We start from the raw sequence: 25,883 nt of genomic DNA, 5'->3' as shown, positions 1-25,883 counted from the left end.
ATCAAAACAATATGAAACTGGCATTAAAAACAGATACACAAACCAATGGAACATAACAGGCAGCCCAGGCTTATTGTGAAGATTGAACAACATAATGCACATTCAGCTTAGCAGCCTAATCCCAGCAGAACAAGCCTGATACTTGAAAAGTAAACGCTCAGTAGATTTGACGTGATTATTGGGAGAATAAAGAAAATGAACATTAATCTGTAGATCTGTCCCATCCACTGTGGTACCAAATTGGGCCTCCCGAGGGATGGCTCACACCAGCCTGTCTGGAGGTTTGATCTTGAAGACAGTCTGGTTTTAATTTTATTCATTTTCCAGGAAACTTCATTCTCTGCTAAAGGTCTCACAGCTAGGAAGTGTCAAGGGCAGGTGAGATCACAAGCCCCTTACCCACCAGGCCAGGTCCCCTGATAGCTCCTGCCCAGCTCTGCTTTCATCAGAATCCCTGTCTTGGGCTTGCTCAGTGGCCTCCCTTGAGTCAGTTTCCTAAGTCTGTTTCAGGGGCCCTGACTTCTCTCCCATATGCTGGTCCTTGAGGTCTAGTTGTCTGTTGACTGAGACAGACTATAACTGAATTTATCAGAGTTCTGCTGTGACTCCAGCACAGCCCGTGGCACCAGAGTAAGCCTCGGTGGGCTGGGCAATTTGCTGGACTAGTAGACTGCATGTAGGGTCTTGGAGGCCTTAGGACCTCAGATTCAGCCTCACCCCACCCAGGAGAGGTCGCCTTCACAGCCTTCAGGAGACACACAGAACCATGGCCAATCCACTACAGAAGCTTCCTGGGAAATCAAAATATTACTCTCTTTGTCGTGTAACATTTCTTTTCCCGCTAACTATCATCTTGGCCTTCTTTGGGTATAGTTTCCTGAACCTGAGGAGCCAGAAGCTAGAAAGTGCTCTGGCTGGAGCAAGCATGGCAGTGAGAGAAATGGACTGCCTGCCAGTGGTGAATATGTCTAGGATGTCGCATTCCCAGGTGAATCTACTACTGGCCGCTAGGATGGATGTCCTTGTTATGACCCCTTGGCTGGCTCCCATTGTGTGGGAGGGGACCTTCGACATTGACATACTGAATGAGCAGTTCTGGTTCGGGTACACCACCATTGGATTACATAGGTATACGTGTGCCGTGGTGGTTTGCTGAACCTATCAACCTGTCATCTGGGTTTTAAGCCCCACATACATTAGGTATTTGTCCGTGTTTGCCTTTGGAAAACACGTAGTCTTCCTGAAGCTGTTGCTTCATGGTGGGATTCAGGGTGAAGTATTACATCTTCACCAACCGGCCAGATCTCGTTCTGCTCATCAAGCTCCGAGAGGGACAGCGGATGGTCATCCTCCAGGTCTGGAGCTATGCCCGCTGGCAGGACATCACCAGGCACCGCATGGAGGTGATCAGAAACTTTCCCCAGCAGCGCTTCCTCGGGGAGGTGGATCATCTTGTGTGCGCGGATGTGGACATGAAGTTTGGTGACCATGCGGGTGTGGAGATCCTCTCTTCCCTGTTTGCCACCACCCATCCTGGCTTCTATGGGTTCCATCGGGACACCTTTATCTATGAACGCCGGCCTCAGTCCCAGCTCATATTCCTGAGGGTGAAGGGGAGTTTTACTACACAGGGGCCTTATTCGGTGGGTCAGTGCTGGAGGTTTATAGGCTCACCACAGCCTGTTACCAGGGGATGATGATCGACCAAGCCAACCACATTGAGGCCAGGTGCCCTGATGAGAGCTACTTGAACAAGTACCTGCTTCACCTAAAACCCACCAAGGTCCTCTCCCCTGCATACATGTGGGATAAGCAGCTGCTGACTGCCCACCATCAGCGGCAGGATGGCACGTGAGTATCTGTGGCTGCTCCAGAGGATCACCAAGCAATCCACAACTGATGATTGAGGCTTTTAGGAAGGGCTGGGGAGGGACAACAGACAGCTCTTCTGAGTCTTCCTCCTGGCATGCTATCCTAAATTGAAACCAGTTTTAGTAGAAAGGGTACAACTCTTTGCTTCTTTTTCCTGTCTCATTGAGAAAATTTTCTGAGGCCTAGCACACTCACTGTTACCAAACACTAGGGGTACAGTCCAGGTCCTGTGGCTTGTCACTCAGAGAGCCAAACACTGAGGTGATGAGTATTGCCAGGGAAGAGAGCTTTCATTATTTCGTGGGTGACATCAGCCAGAGAGACAAGAGTCAAACCTCAAATCTGTCCTTCCTTTCTGACTTAAGTTAGGGGTACATATAATGGGGAAGGAAAATAGGAAGCTCAAAAAAAAAAAAAAAAAAAAGAGGAATTGATCAACAGGCAGCAGGTGGTTGAATGAGGGGTCTAGCATCTCATGGTAACCATGTAGGGGAAAAAATAGGAATTACGGAGGGGTAAAGAAGAGCGGTTGGTCAACAGGCAGCAGGTGCATCTCATTTTCTGTGCTTGGTGATCCAGAAAGCCTCAGTTTCCTGATATTAGCCAGGACACCTGGCGATCATTTTCCTGGAAAGGATGTAAGTTTAAAATTGGGCCAGTTTTATGAAAACACATGGATACAGGGAGGGGAACATCACACACTGGGGCCTGTTGGGGGGTGGGGGGCAAGGGGTGGGAGAACATTAGGACAAATACCTAATGCATGTGGGGCTTAAAACCTAGATGACAGGTTGATAGGTGCAGCAAACCACCATGGCACATGTATACCTATGTAACAAACCTGCATGTTCTGCACATGTATCCCAGAACTTAAAGTGAGATTAAAAAAATAGGGAGGCCGAGACGGGCGGATCACGAGGTCAGGAGATCGAGACCATCCTGGCTAACACGGTGAAACACCGTCTCTATTAAGAAATACAAAAAAAACTAGCCGGGCGAGGTGGCGGGCGCCTGTAGTCCCAGCTACTTGGGAGGCTGAGGCCGGAGAATGGCGTGAACCCGGGAGGCGGAGCTTGCAGTGAGCTGAGATCCGGCCACTGCACTCCAGCCTGGGTGACAGAGCGAGACTCCGTCTCAAAAAAAAAAAAAAAAAAAATAAAATAAAATAAAATAAAATTGGGCCAGTTTCAACACCACCACCACCATCCCTCATTTAGTTAGGCCTAGCACCTCTCCTCCTGACACACACATTTAGGCAGGCCTAATCCTGGGCCCAGGCACAAGTTTGTTAAGTTGTCACAACCTTAAGCTTCTCCTAAATCCCCTCAGGGTGGATATAATGTGTAGTCTCAGCCTGTCCTTGCATATAAGGGATCAGAAATGAGATCTATTTCAGAACAAAGATGCGGCTCCTGGACTCATAATCTCCTGCTTCCTGTGACACAGTCTCGCAAGGGCCTGCCTTGGCCATTGGCCAAACTAGTGCACAAAAGTTGGCTTAATTTTATCTATTTTTCTCTTTCATGTAAACAGAATCATACTGTATGCATTTATCTGCAACATTTTTCTTTTGCTCTGCTTTTTTACAGGATACAACCACATTAGTTGTAGTTTATTCATTTTTACTTATTTGAAGTAATTCATATCACAATTTCTTTATTCACTCTTTTGAAGTGTTTGATATTATGAATAGAGCTGCCTGCTTCACACACTCACTCAATTTATTTAGGGTATAGACTTTTAAGAGTTAAATTATTAGAATATATCATATGTACATATTCAACTTTATTAGATAATGCTACATGGCTTTATTTCTCAACTTTCAAATTTTTGACAATCTTGTGGATTTGAACTAGTAACTCCTTATGGTTTTAATTTGCATGTCTGGAAATGCTAATGAAATTATATATATTTTTAAGTTGAGTTGACTAGTTGACTAGTTGAGTTTTCTTTTTTCTTTTCTTTTCTTGTTTTTTTTTTTTTTTTTTGAGATGGAGTCTTGTTCTGTTGCCAGGCTGGAGTGCAGTGGCACAATCTCAGCTCACTGCAACCTCTGCCTCCCGGGTTCAAGTGATTCCCCTGCCTCAGCCTCTCAAGTAGCTGGGACTACAGGCATGGGAATACACATTCAGCTAATATTTTGTATTCTAGTAGAGACAGGGTTTCACCATGTTGTCCAGGATGGTCTCGATCTCTTGACCTTGTGATCCACTGCCTCGGCCTCCCAAAGTGCTGGGATTAGAGGCGTGAGCCACTGCGCCTGGCCTTGAGTTTCTTTTTCTGTGAAATGCCTAATAATGTATTTTACCCGTATTTCTATTTGGCCATGTATCTTTCTCTTATTGATTCATTAGCATTCCTCACAATAACATTTTCCAGTTATACGTGATGCAAATATCTTCTTCCAGTTTGTGGTATGTTTTTTTTTTTTGTTTTGTTTTACTTATTTGATGAACAGAATCCTTGAATTTACCTGTATTTTTCTTTATCATATATGCTTTTTTGTTTTATTTAAGAAATCCTTCCTTCCCTTGAGGTCATAAAATATTTTTTGTCTACTTTATCCTAAAGATTTAAGCTTTTACACTTCACAGTTAAGTACCTCACACAGGCCGGGCGCGGTGGCTCACGCCTGTAATCCCAGCACTTTGGGAGACCAAGGTGGGCAGATCACAAGGTCAGGAGATCAAGACCATCCTGGCTAACATGGTGAAGCCCCGTCTCTACTAAAAATTATTATCCTATATTTACTTTCTAGTATACATTTATCCTGCCTCATTTCAAGAAAAATTATCAATTGTGTTATAATCAGGATTTTATATAAAATGTGTTTTATTAGCAGAAACAATCTAAAGTGCAAAGAGTTTAATTTTTTTTTTTTTTTTTTTTTTGAGGCGGAGTCTCGCTCTGTCACCCAGGGTGGAGTGCAGTGGCCGGATCTCAGCTCACTGCAAGCTCCGCCTCCCGGGTTTACGCCATTCTCCTGCCTCAGCCTCCCGAGTAGCTGGGACTACAGACGCCCACCACCTCGCCCGGCTAGTTTTTTGTATTTTTTAGTAGAGACGGTGTTTCACCGTGTTAGCCAGGATGGTCTCGATCTCCTGACCTCGTGATCCACCCGTCTCGGCCTCCCAAAGTGCTGGGATTACAGGCTTGAGCCACCATGCCCAGCCAAGTTGACTTTTCAAATATGCTGACAAAATAGTTACCTTTTTAAAATTTCAAAATTACTGATATTAGAAGGCAAAATACAAAGTACACTGTGATTACAAGATTTTAAATAAAAATTATTTAAATAAAGGCTTTTTGACTTTTTAGTAGTAGCCGTTCGGACTGATGTGAGATGATACCTTGTTGTGGTTTTGATTTGCATTTCTCTGATGATTAGTGATGACGAATATTTTTTCATATGTTTGTTGGCCACTTGTATATCCTCTTTTGAGAAGTGTCTGTTCATGTCCTTTGCCCATTTTTTAAAATGGGATTATTTGGTTTTTGCTAGTTGAGCTGTTTAAGTCCTTAAAAAATTCTTTTGTGGGTATAGATGTAATATATGGGGCCACTACCAACTCAGTACTACTTTACACAAAATGATTGATATGGAATTGCTTGGATAATATGATGTCTAACTCCAGAAGGTAGAGACTTTGGTTAAGAATTTCAAGGAGAGATTTCTTTCCTTTCAATCTTTTCCAACAAGATCCAAAGCCTCCACAGGTATGCCTCTTCATCATTCTTGCCAGGCAGGTTTTAGTTTTCCTAATTTACTCAATGAATGCGGTATCTTTTGGAAATCTCCACTTTGTGTAAGAATTGTCAAGCTAATTAAGCCTTGTGTGGTTGGTTAGCACCGCAATCTTTATTGAAACACTAATCACAATAGCTAAGATATGGAATCAATCTAAATGTCCACCAACAGATAATGGATAAAGAAAATGCATTATATATACACAATAGAATACTATTCAGTCATTAAAAAAATAAAACCATGTCATTTGTGGCAAATGAATGAGCCTGGAGAACATTATGTTAAGTGAAATAAATCAAGAGCAGAGAGATAAATACCACATGTTCTGCCTCAGATGTGGGAACTAAAATAAATTAACAAAATGGGCAAAGAAATTAACACAATTTGACATCTTTTAGCAAACTAGGAATTAGAGAATGTTTCTTTTGAGTGATTAAGTGCATATGACACAAACTTTCACTCAATAGCGTCTTGAATACTTTTCCCCTAAGATCAGGGACTGTAAAACTATGTCTATATCTCTACTTTTTCTCAACATTTTACTGGAGGTTGTAGCAAATATAAGGGTAAGAAACAAATATAAAAGGCATACAGAATTAAAAGGAAGAAACAAAACTCTCTTTATTCATAGAAAACATGATTGTGTACATAGAATATCCTAAGGAATTTACAAAGAAACTACTAAAAGTAAAGAGTGAATTTAGCAAAGTTCCAGCATACAAGGTGCATATATAAAAATCAACTGTATTTTCCAGTAGTGAATACTGAAAACTAAAATGTAAAAGATACCATTTACAATAGTATACAAAAAACTTATAAAATACATAAGGATAAATTAGTAAATACTGTAGAAGACTTATACACTGAAAATCACAAAAGAAGTGTTGGCAAATTTTTCTGTATTTGCCAGAAATACAAAGGACCAGATAGTAAATATTACAGGCTCTGCAGATTGCATATGGTCCCTGTTGCATATTTTCCTCTGTTTTTCTTTCTTTTTCCCTTTCCTCTTTTCTATAAACTTTGGAAACTCTTATCACCATTCTAAGGTTATTGGTATTACAGAAACAGACTAGAAAAAATTCAGCTCATGAACTGTAATTTGTCAACCCCAACCACAAAATAGTCTCTGAGAGAAAATTACAGCATTCTAAAGACTGGGCACGGTGGCTCACACCTTTGGGAAACCAAGGTAGGTAGATCACCTGAGGTCAGGAGTTCAAGACCAGCCTGACCAACATGGTGAAACCCCATGTCTACTAAAAATACAAAATTAGCTGGGCATAGTGGTGCATGCCTGTAGTCCCAGCTACTCCAGTGGCTGAGGCAGGGGAATCACTTGAACCTGGGAGGTGGAGGCTAAAGGGAGCTGAGATTATACTATTGCAGTCCAGCCTGGGAAACAAGAGTGAAACTCTGTCAAAAAAAAGAAAAAGAAAAAGAAAAAGAGTTCTAAATATAAGGAACTGTTTACCATCCTGATACAGTGCACTATTTGATATCAGTAAATTGCCAATTTCACCCAGGATCCTGAAAAGTAGGTCTATGGAATTGTCATAAGAGATGTTGGTGTCCTTGGAGCATAAGCCTCTTAAGACAGGGTGTATCTTGCACCTAAGTGGTCTCCTGTCCTGTACCTGGGAGAAGACAGTTCACAGACAGCTATGTGGTTTGTGCAAGACTCATTTAGCAAATGCCCAATATGGTTGTGCTGACAATTGGTGCTCTCCACCCTGCATCTTCTGATGCAGGCAGTGAATACTCTCATGACAGGCGTACCATGGTGCTAAGTACCCTAAGGACTATTTAAAAATGTAAATACATGACACATATGATGAGGCATCACCACTGTCAGGTGGTCAGTGGATAAACTCTGGAATCAGACAGTCTGAGTTCAAATCCTGACTCTCCCTTATGCCCACATGGGTGACCTGAGGAAGGTGCTAAGTCCTAAATGCTGTTTTCAATTTGAAAAATTTGTTAAAAGAGGGAAGGATACCTGCTTGCCTGGAAGGGATGGTAAGGGGTGCAGGATGTGGGAGGATCGAGGTGCCAAGTACCCATCTCAGAAACCTTCACAGCCCAGCTGGACTCATACCTCATGCCCATGGACCCACACCTTCCTAGGTGGCCACAGAGAAGATATGCCCACTCCAGGACTTGGGGGCCCTAGAGGGATCCCTGGAGGAAACAGTGTGTGGTAGCCCTGAGCTACAATATGGGAAGGGGATGTTGTGGGAGCAAACTGGTGTCCTCTGCAGAGGTTGTCTGAAAGGAAGAGGTCAGGACAAATCATGCCCCACACTGCTTGGTCTCTCCTCCGCATTAGAGCACGTGTTTTGCAGCTGCAGCCCTGCTGGGCCACCTGGGTGCACCAGTAATGGCATAAGACAGAGTTGATCCCTGCTGGCCACAGCCCCACCTCTCCTACCCTGATCTCTTGTGAGCCAGGGCCCCATCCTGGCAGGATCTAGGACACTCTGACCTCTGACCTCCAATAACCCCAGAGAAAAGGGCTAGGGGACTCACAACCTAGCCCTAACCTAGTTGCTGCCCCTAGGTTAGGTGCTGAGGAGCCTGCGCACCTGGCGATCTGGGGGTGACAGTTATGTGGGGTCCTATAATACACAGTCCTGAATGCTTTTCCATGTCATTGGGCATGCCTGGTGCCAAGCACCTGCGAAGAGCATGAGCTGTCTCAAGCTCTCAAAAGTCCTGCTGGGATTCCCCTTTGCCCTTCGGTGACTTGTCTTTCCTCTCTGCTCTAGCACACCCTTTCTCTGGTGTGTGTTCCAATGACATGTCACAAGCATCTAGCATGGTTTGCCTTGGAGGAACACGCAGCTAGGAGACCTCTCTCTCCAAATTTCTTACTAGACTCTCAGTGTCAGACAGCACACAAACTGCTCTTCACGGACAACTTCCTCAGTAAGCCTCACCCTGCCCGGCCCCCGGGCCACCATCCTCCTTTTTGTCCCCGTCCTCTCCGTTCCTGCTTCTGGCAGGAATCCTCCTGCTGCACCTGTGCATCTTCTGAACACAGTTCCTGGGAGCAATACGGCCACCTTTACCCCCTCAGTTTATATCACCCCTGATATATGAGAGGCCTTATGCAACCCAGTAAGCTCAGTGTTTACATCAGAAGGGGGCCTCCCCTTGGTGTCACGCCGGGGCTCTCAGAAAGACAGCACTGTATGCTTGCACCTCGAAGAAGTGCAGCCACTTAGGAAAAGTACTGATCCAACCTGCAGGGGGAAAGTGACTCCTTTTCCTGTTGCTATCTGAGCAACATCTGGGCTCCTTCAATAGCAGGAGCACTATCTGGGCCATCCGATTGCTCCCCTGATCCTTGCTTAAAAGAGACTGCGGGCCGGGCATGGTGGCTCACGCCTGTAATCCCAGCACTTTGGGAGGCTGAGGCGGGCAGATCACCTGAGGTCAGGAGTTTGAGACCAGCCTGGCCAACATGGTGAAACCCCCATCTCTACTAAAAATACAAAAATTAGCTGGGCGTGCTTGCGCACACCTGTAGTCCCACCTACTTGGGAGCCTGAGGCAGGAGAATCACTTGAATCCAGGAGACGGAGGTTTGCTTGAACCCAGGAGGCAGAGGCAGAGGCAGGAAAATCACTGGAACCTGAGAGGTGGAGGCCTGAGACAGGAGAATCGCTTGAACCCAGGAGATGGAGGTTGCAGTGAGCTGAGATCATGCCACTGCACTCCAGCCTGGGCGATAAGAGTAAGACTCCGTCTCAAAAAAGTTAAAAAAAAAAAAAATTAAGAGACTACTCCTTTTCTAGGAGCTCACAGAAAAGGGATAGCACAGGAGGAGGATGATAAAAAAAATAGGGATCAAAGGATGACCGTCCGAGAAAGGGTCACCGCAGCAGTGGCATGCACCATTAATATCTAAGCCCCTTTGGGTAGTGGCAGCTTTGCAGCCATTGTGTCTGTCCCAAACCCTGGCTCCTTGTCAGGGGGCACTGAAATCTACAGAAGAGCTGAGGAGAACACCCAGAACCACAGCTTATTCTAGGAGGGGCTTAGACCTGAGCACGAGGTCCTGCCAGCCTATAGCATCCCTGTTGCAATGAGGGAAGATCAGCGCTACAGAGCAGAAATCTGTTCTGGGAGACCTTTCCTTCCTGGCTACAGTCAGAGTGCCTGAGGCCCACCCAGCCAAAGCATACCTGTTACTATTCAAGGAGACAGCATCGCTAAGAAGGAGCATGTCTCAGAAGAAACTTCTGTTCCTCCTTGTGTTGGGATCACCCAGGTTTCATCCTGCTAGAGCACATCAGTTGGACGGGCCTCTCTATAATTGTGCTGGAGAGAATTCTATTGCTGTTTATAGTCAGACCACCCGGGACACACCTGGCCAGAATGCATCTGTAGCCTTGAGGGTTCCAACACCACACTTGTGCTTAGAGGCCCTCTTGTGTCTGCCTACATGCAAAGCACCTGGGCTCCACCTGTTCAGAGCACATGTGTTGCAATAGGAGGGCACAGCACAACAGTGACAAAGAGTCCCCTTTCTGCACCTTATCAGAGCATTTGGGGCCCACCTGGCTAATAAACACATGTTCCCACTTTCTATCAGGCATGGGAACACATGTGGTACTGTTGGAGGGGCTGACACCATACTTGTGGTTGGAGATGCTACTGCTTATGAATCCAGTTCAGAGCACCAGGGACCTTCCAGCCCTGGGCATGGATTGGTACAGTGGGAGGGGACACCCCCATACCTGTGTTTGGGAACATTTCCATACCCACCCCATCACTCAGAGAACCTGGGATGCTTATGGCCAGAGCACATCTGTTGTAGCCAGGGGAGGGCAACATCATAAACTTAGAGGAAGACCCTTTTAGTCTCCCTTTCAGTCCAAACTCCTGGGGCGTAAGCCGGGGAGCCTACCCCTTTCGACTTTGTAGGAGCCAACATCACTGAGAAAATACTTGTGCTTCAGGTAGAGTAAATGTCCCTCTGTGGTGGGCACAGCAAATGGCAGCCTTGTCTTTGGGCCCCGCCCCCGTCCCCAAGCTCCCGTCGCCTGCCCAGGTCTTCACAGAAGTTGGAAGTACTGGATTGCCAACATACTCATTTTTTTCTAGTGAAAGAACCAGGAACTCAGTGCCTAGGAAGCAAAATCTTCTTGTAGAAATGGCAGTAGGTGGTCGCCGTCCACCATGAAAGAAACTTACTCTGCTCAACCCATTCTAATTATGTCAAACTCAACCCGCTTTTCCTCCTTCTCTAGCAAGCCTGAAGTTGAGCACCTCAAAGTGCTTCTTTTTATGATGGAAGGCACGGGTTTGGATGGGGGTTCATCAGAGGTCAATACCCCGGTTTGAGAAGGTCCACTGTGGGGAGGAAAGAGAGACTTGTAAGTACCAACTGTGCTCCACTCTGGTTTTGTCTGTAAGCCTGAAGACCCAAGCTCTGGGACAGTTTCCTTCTAGTCTTGGGACTGGTAGCACCTCTGGCAACTCCCACCCCGCGGCTGGCAAGCTGTTCCTTTTCTCTTAACCCATTTGTCTCCATGGTCCTTTTACTTGCTTTTCCGGATTAAATATCTAAAGCTTCCTTCATGTTAATGAGTCGTCTGCTCTGGGTCTTCACTTTTAGGCCAGTCTAGAAGGAGGGATGATGCCTTCTATAAATGGTGACAGGTTGAGCCAGACTTGACATTTCCAAATTTTCTGTGGCTCAGCTAATGTGATATGGAAGTAGCACGCTCTAGGACTGTTTGTGCTAACTTCTGACGTCTCCATGGAGAGTGTGAGGATATCAGCCCAGGAGGAGGCGAGGTCTAGAGAAAAAGAGACCAGGAAATGCCCTTGCCACCTCCCTCTGTGCTTCCTCTGCACCATCTGACCTCCCCGAAGGTCAGATCCTCCCTGCTGTGTGACAGGAAACCACACTTTATGGTTTTAGTCTTTTAAAAATGTTTGAATTATCTTTTCTGTGTCTTTTTTAAAAAAAAAATTAGATTGGAGCCAGGAATTCCACCGTGAAATAAAAATAAAACCCTGAGTCCAGGTGAGGTGGCTCACGCTAGTAATCTCAGCACTTTGGGAGGCCGAGGGAGGTGGATCACCTGAGGTCAGGAGTTTGAGACCAGTCTGGCCAACATGGTGAAACCCCATCTCTACAAAAATGCAAAAATTACCCGGGCATGGTGGCATGTGCTTATAATCGCAGCTGCTCGGGAGGCTGAGGCAGAATTGCTTGAACCCCGGGGGGCGGAGGTTGCAGTGAACCAAGATCTTGCCACTGCACTCCAGCCTGAGTGACAGAGCAAGACTCCATCTTAGAAAAATAAATAAACAAATCAATAATAAAACCCTGAGCCCTCTGATTGACTGAAAGGACCCCTCTTGGCCAAGGCGACCCCAGAAAAACTAAAAACTAAGTTTCCCGGCCATAAGGAGACGAGAAATTGCGCCTCCGTATACCACTTCCTTACTAACTGTTACCAGGTTTTTTGTTTGTTTGTTTGTTTGTTTGTTTGTTTTTCCTAAATTAAACAGAAACCAGCCCTGGAAAAACAAAGAATGGAACACCCCACCGCTGACTTCAACCAACTGCCTGCTGCTGCGGCCTGACTCCCAACCCTTTTTGCTATTTTGACGTGACAAACTGGCCAGCCTACAAAGTATTCAACCATGGACTGGTTCTGGCTGGTTCACCAAGGCTGTGTACAAAGTGCCTTCGTGCCCTGTGTTTCACCTTTTAACATACAGAGCCTAATTTTACTGCATTTAATGTTATATCTCCACGCGAAGGTAAACATGGGATGTATGTAACACATATGTTTGCTTATCAAGCACACATATGACCCCCTTTCATGAATATTCATAGTTCCCCCTGTGACCTGTTGGATATGTCTATTTAGCCAACCTGTTTGGCATAAAACTCCTATCCCACCCTTTCTCCCTCAGAGTACCTGTTTGTGGTCTCTGCTGGAGGTGTCACTTTCCAGAGCCTGCAGTTTGCAACGCTTCTCAAGAAATAAAGTCCTCCTTTCCAAGTTTACGGGTCTCATATTTTAAGTTGACACCCTCAAGTTGGTGCTTCACATGGAGAGGATAGGCTTGGCATCCAGGCTCTTGGGCCTGCAAGAACAATGAAAGAAAGAGCTCATGCCACTGGGTAATTATGGAAACATTTTAAGTCTAGGATAAAATATATGACTCAAAAGTTATCATACTCCTTTAAAAAGTCCTACAAAAAATTATTTTCAGGCCGGGCGCAGTAGCCCATGCCTGTAATCCCAGCACTTTGGGAGGCCAAGGAGGGTGGATCACCTGAGGTCAGGAGTTCAAGACCAGCCTGACCAACATGGTGAAATCCTATCTCTACTAAAAATACAAAAAATTAGCTGGGTGTGTTGGTGGGTGCCTGTAATCCCACCTACTCAGGTGTCTGAGGCAGGAAAATTGCTTGAACCCGGGAGGCAGAGGTTGCAGAGAGCCGAGATCGCACCACCGCATTATAGCCTGGGCAAGAAGAGTGAAACTCCATCCCAAAAAGAAAAAAAAGAAAGAAAAATAAATTATTTTCAAGTAAGTACCTGGATTGGGCCTATGTGGGAAAAGATCCAGTTTGTCCCTATTTAAACCACTAAAATCTCAAATTGCAAAAGTTGCCGCTCCACCCAACTCATGGCTGATCATAGAGCCAGGCCGAGTCTAAACTAGATTTCATTGTTGAAAACTCAATACTTTCTAAGGCATTTTATAACCCAGGAAAACCACCTTCAGATGGAGGAAAGAGGGAAAACCCAAGAATTTCTGCCAGCTTCTTACGTATTATTTTATTAAACATTTACTTAGTGATGAACCTGCACTAGACACTGTGCTAGTCACTGGTGAGATGGGGTTCAAAGACATATCGTGACCTACAAGAACTTATAGTCTAGTAGGAGAGACAGACGCAAACCAAAAATTTAAACAGGACTTCGTGCTAGGGATCGGAGAGCAGGTAAGAAAGACATAGTATTAAATACGGGAGAGAAGGAACTTTAATTGTACCTCAAGAAGTAGTAGGAAGCCTCTAGGTAGAGCAAGGCTTTTTTCACATCAAGGAAATATTATGTGAAAAGTCAAGGAAGCCAGAGAGGCTGTGAGCCTGTGGGACACCAGGAAGGTAGTCAGGTGCAGCTGGAGAATGAAGTCAAGCCTGGGGTATACAGCTGTAATGATCAGCAGGGGCCAGATAACGGACAAATTAATGTATCATGATGGGTACTTGTCAGTCATGCTGAAAGTATGCAGAGTCATGAAAGCAGTGAAAGCAAAGAAGTGAAATGATGATATGTAGATTTTAGAAACGTTCTTGTACTTCCTCGGAAGGAAGAATCCAATGGGTGGCAGAACAGAGGTAAAGGGGCTTCGGGGGTTCTTTGCATGATCAAAGCAAAGACGAGACAATGAGCTCCTGTTCCAGAGGAGCTGAGAGTGGCTGGAGAGGAAGTAACAGAAGAGGGAAGGCAGTGAGATGAGTAACTGCCACACACGACCAGGGCGACTCTAGCCACTTGGCTTAGACAAATGGACATGTGTTGTTTTGGTAGGGTGAGTTCAGCTTTTAATAGTGTTCAGTTTTTAATAGTGTGAAACCCTGTGGATGAATCAGTAATATTCAGAAGGCAGTTGACTCATTTATGTGTCAATTTGCCATATTTATTGAGCATCTGGGATGAACTGGGACCTATTATAAGTAGTAGAGCTTACATTCGAGTTGAGGGGGGCGGAGAAAATAAGCAACAATCGCAATGACACGTAAATGATGTGGCAGTTTAGCTGGTAACACGTTATGAAGAATAAAATTGCCGATGGAGGTTTGACACTTGAAGTAAGGAGAAGCAGCAGTCTCAATGTTCACGTGGAAGACAGGACAACCTCACTAGGAAGGTGAGTTTTGAGCAAGGTCTAGAAGGGGGCCATCAAGTGACCGACGCAGACGTGTGAGGGAAGAACACTGGAAATAGCGGAAGTAGCCACTGCAAAGGATCGAAGGGAGGATGGGTGGCATCCTCGTGGAGCAGTCAGTAAGCTGATGGGGCTGTGGTCAGCACGAGAGAGAGTAGGGGCAAGGAGACCAGAGAGGGATGGGGACACACAAAATAGGGAGGGCCTTGTAGGTTGTCATCATAAACTGATGACATCCTCAGAGATGGGAATGACTGGAGGGCTTAAAGCAAAGGACAGCATCATCTGCCATAGGTTTTAAGCAGATGATTTTGGTTGCTTGGATGAGCACGGAGGCTGAGAGACCAGTCAGGAGGCTGAGCCCCTAAGGTGGAGGGTAATGATGGCTTGGACACAGCAACACCAGTGGGGGGCATGAGAAGTGGATTTGCACATTCACTTTAGATTGTGTACATGTAGCAAAGTATTGTGGAATTGAATGATGGGAGTGTGTGTGAGAGAAAGGGTCCAGGAATTTGCTGTTCTGGGCAGGGGGAGATTTTTTCTCATTAATGAATACTTGATCACAGGGACTATGGAAGCAAATCACACAGATGGCATCCAAAAATAAGAAGGGAAGGTTGGGCTCAGTGGCTCATGCCTGTAATCCCAGCACTTTGGGAGGCCAAGGCGGCGGATCGCTTGAGCCCAGGAGTTTAAGACCATTCTGGGCAACATGGCACAACTCCATCTCTATAAGAAGATACAAAAAATTAGCCAGGCATGCGCCTATAGTTCCAGCTACTCAGGCTGAGGCAGGAGGATCATTTGAGCCCAGGAGTTGGAGGTTGTAGTGAGCCATGATTGTGCCACTGCACTCCAGCCTGAGTGACAGCAAGACCCTGTCTCAAAAAAAATAAGAAGGGAGAAAACAGAGGAATGATGGATGGACTCCTCCTCTTTCTCCTCCTCAAACATGCAGTCGAGATCTAAGATCATTGGTTGTGTGTATGGGAGAAATGCTGACATCCTCACCTCAAGCTATTATGAAAACAAATTCCAGATGGATTCAAAGAACAAGATTTTCAAAAAATTATAAATGTCTTAGAACAAAATGTAAGAGACCCTGATTAATCCCTTGGGCTACAAAGGAGTTTTTAAGAATAAAACGATTATAAAATAAGATACTGAGAAATGAGATTGCATCAAAAGAAAATTTGTTATCTGGAAACCATAAACGAGATTAACAAAAAACCCATAGATTTAAAATGTTTGCCCCAAATGTATTTAATTCAGAAAATAAATAGGCAAACCATAAGCTATAAACTGGGAAAATTATTGGCAAAACATTTATCTAGCAAAGGACAAGTGTGCAAGATCTATAAAGAACTCCTACAAGTCAACTACAAAATGCCCAGTCACATAATAAATGGGCAAAATACTTGAACAATTCTCCTATAAAGAAACATCATAAAACAAGCACATGTAAAAGTATTCAACATCATTCGTCATTAGAGAAATGAAAATTTAAAACACCACTACACAGCCACCAAAATGGATAAAGTTTAAAAGGTATCCAACCCAGGTATCCAAATGTTGGCAGGCATATGGAGTACCTGGAACTCTTCTTCATTTCTGGAGAGAATATAAAATTGTAAAACCACTTTGGAAAAAAGTTCATATGGTTTCTCAGAAAACACACATATATCTAGTCTGACTGAGCAATTTCATTCCTAAGTATTAACCTGAGAGAAATAAAAACACATGGACACAGAATCACTTGTACCAGAAAAGTTCACAGGAGCCTTATTCATAATATGTAAAACTTGGAAGTATCTCAGATGTCTATTTATATAGAAAGCAAAAACAAACCATGGTGCATTCATACTCGGATATCAAGATGAATGAATTCCTGATAACAGGCAACAACACGGATGGATCACAGAAACATGATGCTGAATGAAAGACACCTTAAGGCTTAAGAACAGTGCATAATGTATGCTCCCATTTATGTGAAATTATAGAGCAGCTCAAACCTGTAATGAAAACAGTTCCTGCAGCATTGAAGAGAGGGATGTCTTCATTCATTTTTGTGTTGCTATAAAAGAATACCTGAGACTGGGTAATTTATAAAGAAAAGAGGTTTCTTTGGCTCACAGTCCTGCAGGCTATATAAGAAGGATGATGCCAGGATCTGCTTCTGGTGAAGAGGAGCTGGCATGTGCAAAGATCGCTTGGCAAGAGAAGAAATGAGAGAGGAGGGGAGGAAGGTGCCAGGCTGTTTTTAACGATCAGCTCTTGCAGGGCTTAATAGAGTGAGGACTCACTCATCACTGTGAGGAAAGCTCCAAGACATCATGGGGGCTCCAACCCCATGACCTAAACACTTCCCATCAGGCTCCACCTCTAACACTGGGGATCACATTGCAACATGAGATTTGGAGGGGTCACACAAACCAAACTATAGCACGGGGGAGTCGGATGTGGGGGGTCAGGGCAGCCCCTCCCATAAGTGACCTCACAGGGCAAAGATCTGAGCTGTTGTCTCCCTGTGCTGACCAATCTGCTCTGGAGAAGGGGGATCTGACTGATCTGACGGGATCAGGGTCCCACTGTCCCACACATGAGTCCCAGGAGTTGGAGTTTCATCGCACATGAACTTCTCATCAGGGTATATTGCAGCAGATGCTCTGACAAGGTCTGCATGTTATCGAGCCTTCTCTGCATCTAAGCTTACTTGCTGCTTTGCCTTTCTTCCTGCCTTACCCCCTGCCCAGCACCCCCACTGCTTGCCTTCCTATTATCCACCATACCCTTTCCTTAACATTAATATTTTCTAAATTAATTATCTAAAATATATTACAAACTAATAGGAACAAAAGTTTTGGAGATGGAGAGTGGCGATAGATGTACAACAATATAGATATACTTATTGCCAGTGAATTGTACATTTAAAAATGTTAAAATGGTAAATTTTATGTTGTGTATACACAATGTGAAACCATTATGTTATGTAAGTGAGTCCAGCCACAAAGAACCACATAGTCTATCTCTGCCCCAATTATCTTCGATTTCATCTAGTACAATAGCAATTGCCTATAAAACAATCAATGACGTTAGCATGACGTGACTGCCTTTGCATCAAATGTTTTTTGTTTTTTTTTTCAGATGAACCTTTTGGAGGTAAAATTTATGTGAAAAATGCATCTGTTTTATGTTTGCTCAGTTTTAACAAATGTGTACACTCAAGGACTCACCATAATTCAGGTATAGACCATTTCCATCATCCTAAAAAATCCCCTTATGCTCCTTTGTTGTTAGTTCCTCCACATATCTAACCACAAACAACCATTTATCTGCTTTCTGACATTTCATATTAATCTTGCTATTTCTAAAATTTGTTATACACAGAATCAGAGTATGTAGTTTTGGGTGTGGGTGCTTGTTGATAAGCATGATGGCTTTGAGATGTGTCTATGTTGTTGGATAAACGTCAAGTTCATTGTATACTCTATTTCCCAGTAGTACCCCGTGTTCACAGTGGCATCATCCACAATAGCCAAAAGCTGGAAGCAACCCAGGTAACCAGCAATGTAGGAATCTGGAAACAAAACATCCAATGGCATATTATTCAGCCTTAAAAGGAAGGAAATTCTAATACATGCTACAATATGGATAAAACCTGAAAAAAAAACTATGCCAGGTAAAAAAATCTGGACATGGAAGGACAAATGTATCGTTCTACTTATATGATATACCTGGAATAGGCAAATTCATAGAGACAGAATAGAGGTTACCAGAGCTGTGGGGAATGTGCACTGGAGAGTTATTGTTTAATAGGTGCAGAGTTTCAACTTAGGATAATGAAAAAGTTCTGGATATGAATAGTGGCGATGGTTGTATAACAATATAAATGTAGTAAATGCCAGTGAACTATACATTTAGAAATTGTAAAAATGGTAAATTTTGTGTTATGTATACACCATATAATACCATTATAGTACATGAATGAATCCAGCCAGAAAGAACCACATAGTCTATGATTTCATACAGGAAATATCCAGAGTAGGTAAACTCGTAGAGAGAGAAAGTCGATTAATGCTTGCCTAGAACTGGGAGGTGTGGTGGTATTAGAAGGTGATGGCTAAGGTGTACAAAATTTCTTTTTGGAGTGATGAATATTTTACCAAATTGTGTTGATGGTTGTACATTTCTGTGAATACACTAATAGCCATTGAATTCTATACTTTAAATATGTGGATTGTATTGTACATGAATTATCTCTCAAAAAAGCTATTAGAAAAGAATCAGCTGATACAATTTGTCCCAAAAGTTGTGAACAAACTAATTGAAAAAAGCTAACATTCTGTTCAAAAAAATCTTTCAGTAAAGTAGGAAGTGGACGGAATTTCCTTATTTCTTTTATGTGACAATGCATGCATTGAAGAAAAAAAACCTTCAGTTAACAGCATACTGAATATTTCCCCCCAAGATCAGGAAGTAGAAAATGAAGTCCATTGACTTCTCTTGGATTCAATATTGTATTGGAGGTTGTAACAAATGTAGAGGATAAGAAAAATTAAAATCATACAGGAAAAGATAAAATTACTCAATGCGCAGAAATCATGATTGTGTATGCAGAAAATCCTATGCCATCTACAAAGAAATTATAAAAAGTAAGGTGTGAATTTAGCAAGGTGCCAGTATACAAGATCAATATATATAAAACAATTATTTTTCTGTAAACTACCATATACCAATACATGTATGAATGTGTGTGTTTGTTTGTGTGTGTGTGTGTATCAGCTGGTAGAGTGAAGAATTAATATTGGTAAGTTGTCCATTTCAGCCAGAATCCAGAAAGCTGGTCTATGGCAGCAGTCCCCAACCTTTTTGGCACCAGAAACTGGTTTCGTGGAAGAAAATTTTTCCATGGGTAGTGGGGAGATGGTTTTGGAATAAAACTATTCTCAGGCATTAGATTCTCATAAGGAATGTGAAACCTGGATCCCTCGCATGCGCAGTTCACAGTAGGGTTCGCACTCCTATAAGCATCTAATGCCGCTGCTGATCTGACAGGCGGCGGAGCTTAAGCGGTAATACCCGCTCACCTGCCATCACCTCCTGCTGTGCGACCCAGTTCCTAACAGGCCACAGCCAGTACTGGTCTGGAATTGCTACAAGACATATTGGCCTTATATGAGTTTTTAAGACAGCATGGATCTTGCACCTACCTGATCTGTATCTCATGTCCTTGCGCTTGGGGAGAGATCACGCACAGATAGCTGTGTGGTTGGCTGCAAGGTTAAATTAGAAGAGAAATGCCTGATGGTGTTAATGCTGACAGTTGTTGGTTTCTGCAAATGTAAAGGTGAGAAAGAGAAAGAAAAAGGCATGCAGATTAAAACAGAAGTTAAAGTAGCTTTATTCACATAAACATGATTCATAGAAAACAAAGATGCTACCAGAATTCAAAAGTGAATTTACCAAGGTCTCAGTATACAAGTCAATACATATTTTTAAAATGTATTTTCTGTATACCATTGATGAATGATTGAAAACTAAAATTGGGATGAAACCATTTACAGTAGTGTTTACAACTCACATAAAATACTTAGGAATAAATTAACAGAAGCTGTGCAAGTTCGATTCACAGAAAACTACAAAACCGTGGTTACAAATTTTGTCTTAAAAAATCAGATAGTAAATATGGCGTTATGGGTTGCTTATGGTTTTTTCCACATATTCTCGTTTTTATATTTTTAGCTTCTCAAATTTTTCTTTTTCTTTGAGACAGAGTTTCGCTCTTGTTGCCCAGGGCTGGAGTGCAGTGGCACGGTCTTGGCTCACTATAACCTCTGCCTCCCAGTCCAAGCAATTCTCCTGCCTCAGCCTCTCGAGTAGCTGGGATTACAGGCGCCTGCCACCACACCCAGCTAATTTTTTGTATGTTTAGTAGAGATGGGGTTTCATCATGTTGGCCAGGCTGGTGTTGAACACCTGACCTCAGGTGATCCACCCGCCTCGGCCTCCCAAAATGCTGGGATTACAGGCATGAGGCACTGCACCTGGCCAAAAATGTTAACACTGTATTTAGTCACTGGCCTTACAAAAATAGTTCCGGGGCCAATTAGCTTGTTGATCTTGCTACAAAATATTGTTGAGAGAAAATCTTAAATCTTAAAAGACCTAAATATATGGAGACATATATCATGCTCCTGTACTGGAAAAGTTAATATTGATAAATTGTCAATATTGATTAGGATTCTGAAAAGTCTTCCTAAAAAAAGAGACAGGGCCAGGTGCAGTGGCTCATGTCTGTAATCCCAGCATTTTGGGAGGCCAAGGTGGGTGGATCACCTGAGTTCAGGAGTTCAAGACCAGCCTGGACAACACTGTGAAACACCATCTCTACTAAAAATACAAAAATTAGCTGGGCGGTGTGATGGGTGCCTGTAATCCCAGCTACTCAGGAGGCTGAGGCAGGAGGATTGCTCGAACCCAGGAGGCAGAGGTTGCAGTGATTGTACCACTGCACTTCAGCCTGTGCAACAGAGTAAGACTCCATCACAAAAACAAAACAAAACAAAACAAAAAAGACGGGGTCTCGCTCTGTTGCCCAGGCTGTAGTGCAGTTGTGTGATCATAGATCACTATAACCTCATACTCCTGGGCTCAAGTGATCCTCCCACCTCAGCCTCCTGAGTAGCTGGGACTATAGGCGTATGCCACCATGCCCAGCTAATTTTATTTAATTTTTTTTTTTTTTGTAGAGACAGGGTTTTACTATGTTGCTCAGGTTGGTCTCAAACTCCTGGTCTCAAGCATTTCTCCTGCCTCGGCCTCCCAAAGTGTTGAGATTACAGGCAGGAGCCACTGTGCCCTGCCATAAAGCTTTTAAATCAGCATGAATCCTGTGCCCACCTGATGTACCATCTCCCGTCCTTGGCTTTGGGAGAAGATAGGCCACAGACACCTTCATGGTTTGCTGCAAGCTCAATGAGAATAGAAATGCCCAATGGGGATTTGCCTGTGAACAGCAGTCCCAGGTCATCTTCAGAGGAGACCAAGGCCCCATTGTGGCCAATGGCCAAGATCTGAGTTGAACCAAAAAGGAAAGACTTCCTGGTGGGCCACGTTAAGTGTTCGTTACATGTGTGCCGTGGCCTAAGGACAATAGAAAACGGTAATATATGATGTGTGCATAAATAGAGTCAGACAGCCTGGGTCAAATCCTGGCAGGGTCACTACCAGGGACTAGGACTTAAACGCTGTTTTACCAAATTTGTAGAAACAAGCGAAGAGAGCCTGCCTCCCAGGAAGAGATGAGGTTGGGTGCAGCATCCAGGCAGGTCAGACCACAGGTTTCCCTTCTCAGAAACCTTCACAGCCCAGCAGGTCACGTCCCAGGCTCAAGTCTCTCCAGGGCGGCCACAGAGAAGGCTCCTGACACCAGGACTTGGAGAGGTGATCAGAAAGGAGCATGAAGGAGGTGGTGGCCTGAGGAGGGGAGAGGGGAATCTGATGTCATCAGCAGCAGCTGCCTGAAAGGAAGAGGGTCCAGCCTTGTGTGCTCCATATTTGCACCCCATGATAGCCTCTCCTCCTCACCTTAGCACCTGCTGCAGCTACCTGGCCTCTTGGGTACATCATTCAGATTGGGAACCAGTACAGTCCTCTTCCCTCCCCAGCTCCCTCTCCCACACCTGGCACTTCCAGTGAACCTGGTGCTGGGAAGACCTGGGCTGCTTCTGTACTCTGGCTCTGAGCAGGCGCTGCCTTCCAGTGACCCCAGGATACACCCGCACTGCTTGCAGAAGCTACGGTCTGGGCCAGGCTTCGCGGAGCCTGCAGACCTGGCTGCTGGTGCCCAGCAGCTGCAGTCCTGAGCAGTGCTCACATCGCGCAGGGGCCGGTCTGGGTCTAAACAGCCGATACCCGGTAAGCGGAATCCCGAAGCTCGAGAGTCCCTGCTGGGGCTGGACCGTTGGACCTCGCGCTTTGCCCTCTGCGGCATTTCTTCCAGCCCTGGCCTCGCGCACCCTTCCTCTCCACGCGTTCCAGTGGCGGCTCAACTGCATCGGGCTGAACGGGGTGTGCAGAGCACAGGCTGCTCTTCACGGGCAGCCTCTTCTGCAAGCTTCATACGCGCCCCTCGCCCCCCGCCAGTGCCCCCAGTGTTCCCCATCTGGTCTGGATCGCCTCGGGGTCCCGGCACAGAGCTCTCCTCGACCTTGCTCGCCCAGGTTTACTGCAGTCCCGCGCCGTTTCGGTCGGACATCACCGCTAGGAGGCGGTGTCTGATTCCGCAGGCTCTGGGCTCCTCTCTAGGGTTCTTACCTTGAATGTGTGCGGGACTCTGTCGAGTGTGGAGGTCTCAGGAGCCACTGCTTGGGTGGTCAGCTGAATATCTTGGAATGGTAGAGTCCTCCTCCAGGCTGCAAATGACTCCTTTCTGTTTGGGGTTTGAGCAGTTAGTGACCTCTACGAGGCTGGCCTATCCCGTCCTCCCCTCCATCCTTGTCTCAGGAAGACTGAGTTGAAGTCCCCAGGAAAGTGCAGGAAAGGAAAAGCTAAGGCAGAGGGAAAAAGTAGCAAAGGAAGGATGATTAGAGAAGCGCTGCCCCCTCACCCTCATAACAGCGGGAGTGTCTGGAAGAACAACGGTGTCATCTTGTGGTCACTTCCTTCCAGTGCAGTCCTGGACCCCTGAAAGGGAGCCTCTGTTCGAAACACCCAGAAGACACCTTGAGTAAGAAAGCCCAAACATCTTCTCTGAGCCCATTTGCCAAAGGCAGTGGCATCGCCAGCTGATACAGACCTCTTTGGAGGTCTGCTGTGGGTTCAGCAGGGCTGTCCCGTCCAGTCTTATCTGCGCTCTGCTACTGGAGAGGTAGACGAAGGAAAATGTTGATGGAGGCCATTCACCCAGATCTTCAGCCTCACTAAAGCCAGGCAAGACACAGGGAGAAAAAGTTTCCAGACACTCTCTGTCAAGAAGGAACTTTCCAAACACGTCTGACAGCTGTAAGCTCTGTAACCCCAAATTCCAGTACTCCTGCTGCTGCCACTGCCACTATTGTTGGGTGGAGGAGAGCTGCCCCTGCCCCCTACCTTCCCTGTGTACTCACTGCTGAAGACCTAGGCTTGGAGAAGAAAGGTGAGCACCAGTGGAGCCCCAAGGTGTTGGAGGATAAAACTGAGGCCCCTTCAGACAGCAGGGCCATTCAGCCCGTCTGCTCTTTCTTCTTTTCTGCTGAGAAAATTTCAGACTTCCTGACTGTGGCCACATTCATCATGTGGATCCTGGCTCCTGCTTCATTGGTAGACACGGATTCAGCTGACCTGTCTGCCAGACCCTCCGATCCTGACTGCCCCTGTTCTTACCCCACCATGAGATATTGATCATGAAATGAGATGCCCAAATTATAATTCTCCTTTCACCATTCTTGCTGAATCTCCTTCTCCCTTTAGGATTAATAACAATTGTTAGTCCAAGTTGCATTATTTTGCAAGCCCCTGCCATTTTACAGACCCTGGTCAGAGTGAAACATTCCATGGGGCCCTGGGCTGTGAGAAACATCCTGCCCAGCCACATGACTTCCTTATCACATCCTGCTGGGCAAAGGCCCAAGGAACATCTTTATCAACATCCTCCCGGGCAGCAAGCCATACGGCCCAGACCCCTCCTGCCCAGGCCTGTAATTACCCCAGCCTGTAAGCGGCAGTGAGCTCTGGCACTAAGCTGGTCCCCTCTCTGCAAGTCGTACTGGCAATAAACCTGTGTTGCTGTAGAGCCACCAACTCTCTCTCTCTCTCTCCCTCCCTTCAAAACCTAACAATAATAATGATAGAATAACAATAAGGCAAACCACCCAATTAAAAAAACTGGGCAAAACATTTGGACAATAATCCCTTTCCAAAAGTTGATTCAGAAATGTTCAATAAGCCCATCAAAAATGCTCAACATTATTAATCATCAGGGAAGTTTAAGTGAAAACCACACTGAGATGCCATTGCTCATCCACCAGAATGCCTGTAGGGGTGTGAAGCACCTGGAACACTTCTTACTTTACAATAATATAAAATGGTACAATCACATTGAGAAAATGTCATAAAACTTATTATAAAAGTAAATATACACTTATTCTTACTCAGCACTTCCATTCAGAATTATTTCCTTGAGAGAAATGAAAATGTGGAACACTTCTCATTGTAATAATAATATGAAATGGTACAACCACATTGAAAAAATGTCATAAAACTTACTGTAAAACTAAACATATACTTATTCTTACTCATGCTTCCATTCTGAATTATTTCCTCAAGAGAAATGAAAACATGGAACATTTCTCATTGCAATGATAATATGAAATGGTTGAATCACATTGAAAAAATATCATAAAACTTACTATAAAACTAAACATACACTTATTCTTACTCAGCACTTCCATTCTGAGTTATTTCCTCAAGAGAAATGAAAACATATGTACACAATAAGGCTTGCATGACACAAAAAGCCTTGCATAGTAGGCAAAATTCATAAAAGCCTTATTCATAATAAGCACAATCTGGAAATATCCCTGATACCAATCCACATGAGAATAGAAAAAGAAATTATGAAGTATTCGTATTACTCAGCTATCAAAGAAAATAACCCCTGATGACAGACAAGAAAAGTAAAAAACTACAACATTCTGCTAAGTGAAAAGAATCCTTGCACAGGAATGCATACTGCATGTCCCTATTTATATGAGAAGCTAGGACAACCAAAACTAACCTATCCTGGGACAATCCCTGAAGAATTGGAGAGGATTGACTGAACCTAGAGGTGCAACTGGATCACAGCAGTGAGCAAATCAGGGCCTTGGGTCGAAGTCAAAATACAGAGCTACATCTCTAAATATAAACCATTTTATTTGGGAAGTGAAAATTGCAATTCAGGGCATACAGCTGGGCAGCCTTTTAGAAGAACAAATAGAAGGTTAGAGGTTTCATTAAAAAGAGCAAAGACAATTTGTTTTGCAAAGACAATTCACTGGCACTAGTAAAGTTTTGGGGAGCTGGCAAGCTAGGATTGGTAAGTGATAGCAGTGGGTGAAAGTAGTCATAGAGTCCAGCAGGTTGTTTCAGAAACGACTACATAAAACTGTTTTTGGGTTACAGCAGGCAATTTCAGCAGCTAGGCTGGCAAAGAATTACCTGCTTGGCATGCCCTGAGTGTGTTTTCTCCTCATGGCCTTCCAATTCTGTTTTAGTTGGGTATAACAAGAATGGCTCAATTTATATAATCAACTTTCATACTTGCCAGCTGCAGGAAGCCAGGGCATCCTACCCATAAATGACTCTC

The 25,883-nt window shown here is 44.4% G+C and overlaps 1 protein-coding gene and 1 long non-coding RNA gene across 8 annotated transcripts; one reads left to right on the top strand and one right to left on the bottom strand.

Moving 5' to 3' along the window:
• The first annotated feature begins 925 nt into the window (after positions 1 to 925).
• Positions 926 to 1,855, top strand: ABO (ABO, alpha 1-3-N-acetylgalactosaminyltransferase and alpha 1-3-galactosyltransferase). Its single transcript, XM_065536161.1, is given in 4 exon segments — positions 926 to 1,128; positions 1,201 to 1,251; positions 1,253 to 1,590; positions 1,593 to 1,855. Coding segments are annotated over 4 exon segments (855 nt in total).
• Positions 1,856 to 6,605: 4,750 nt separating this feature from the next.
• On the bottom strand, positions 6,606 to 24,080 carry LOC102116734 (uncharacterized). Of its 7 annotated transcripts, none has more exons than XR_010583595.2 (8): positions 23,665 to 24,080; positions 23,355 to 23,478; positions 23,166 to 23,256; positions 22,874 to 22,988; positions 21,814 to 22,033; positions 19,768 to 19,890; positions 12,568 to 12,736; positions 6,606 to 10,981 (listed from the first exon to the last, which is right to left on the bottom strand). It is a non-coding gene; the product is annotated as an uncharacterized lncRNA (long non-coding RNA). The 7 variants fall into 7 exon arrangements; XR_012427437.1 differs by having other exon boundaries at positions 23,166 to 23,242; XR_012427439.1 differs by lacking the exons at positions 6,606 to 10,981; positions 12,568 to 12,736 and adding an exon at positions 15,803 to 18,134 and having other exon boundaries at positions 21,814 to 22,077.
• Positions 24,081 to 25,883: the final 1,803 nt, after the last annotated feature.

The sequence above is a fragment of the Macaca fascicularis genome, chromosome 19, assembly GCF_037993035.2.
Source record: "Macaca fascicularis isolate 582-1 chromosome 19, T2T-MFA8v1.1".
NCBI classification, from domain to species: domain Eukaryota; kingdom Metazoa; phylum Chordata; class Mammalia; order Primates; family Cercopithecidae; genus Macaca; species Macaca fascicularis.
The sequence above is the reverse complement of the archived record's forward strand: the minus strand, read 5'-3'. Positions and strand labels throughout refer to the sequence as shown.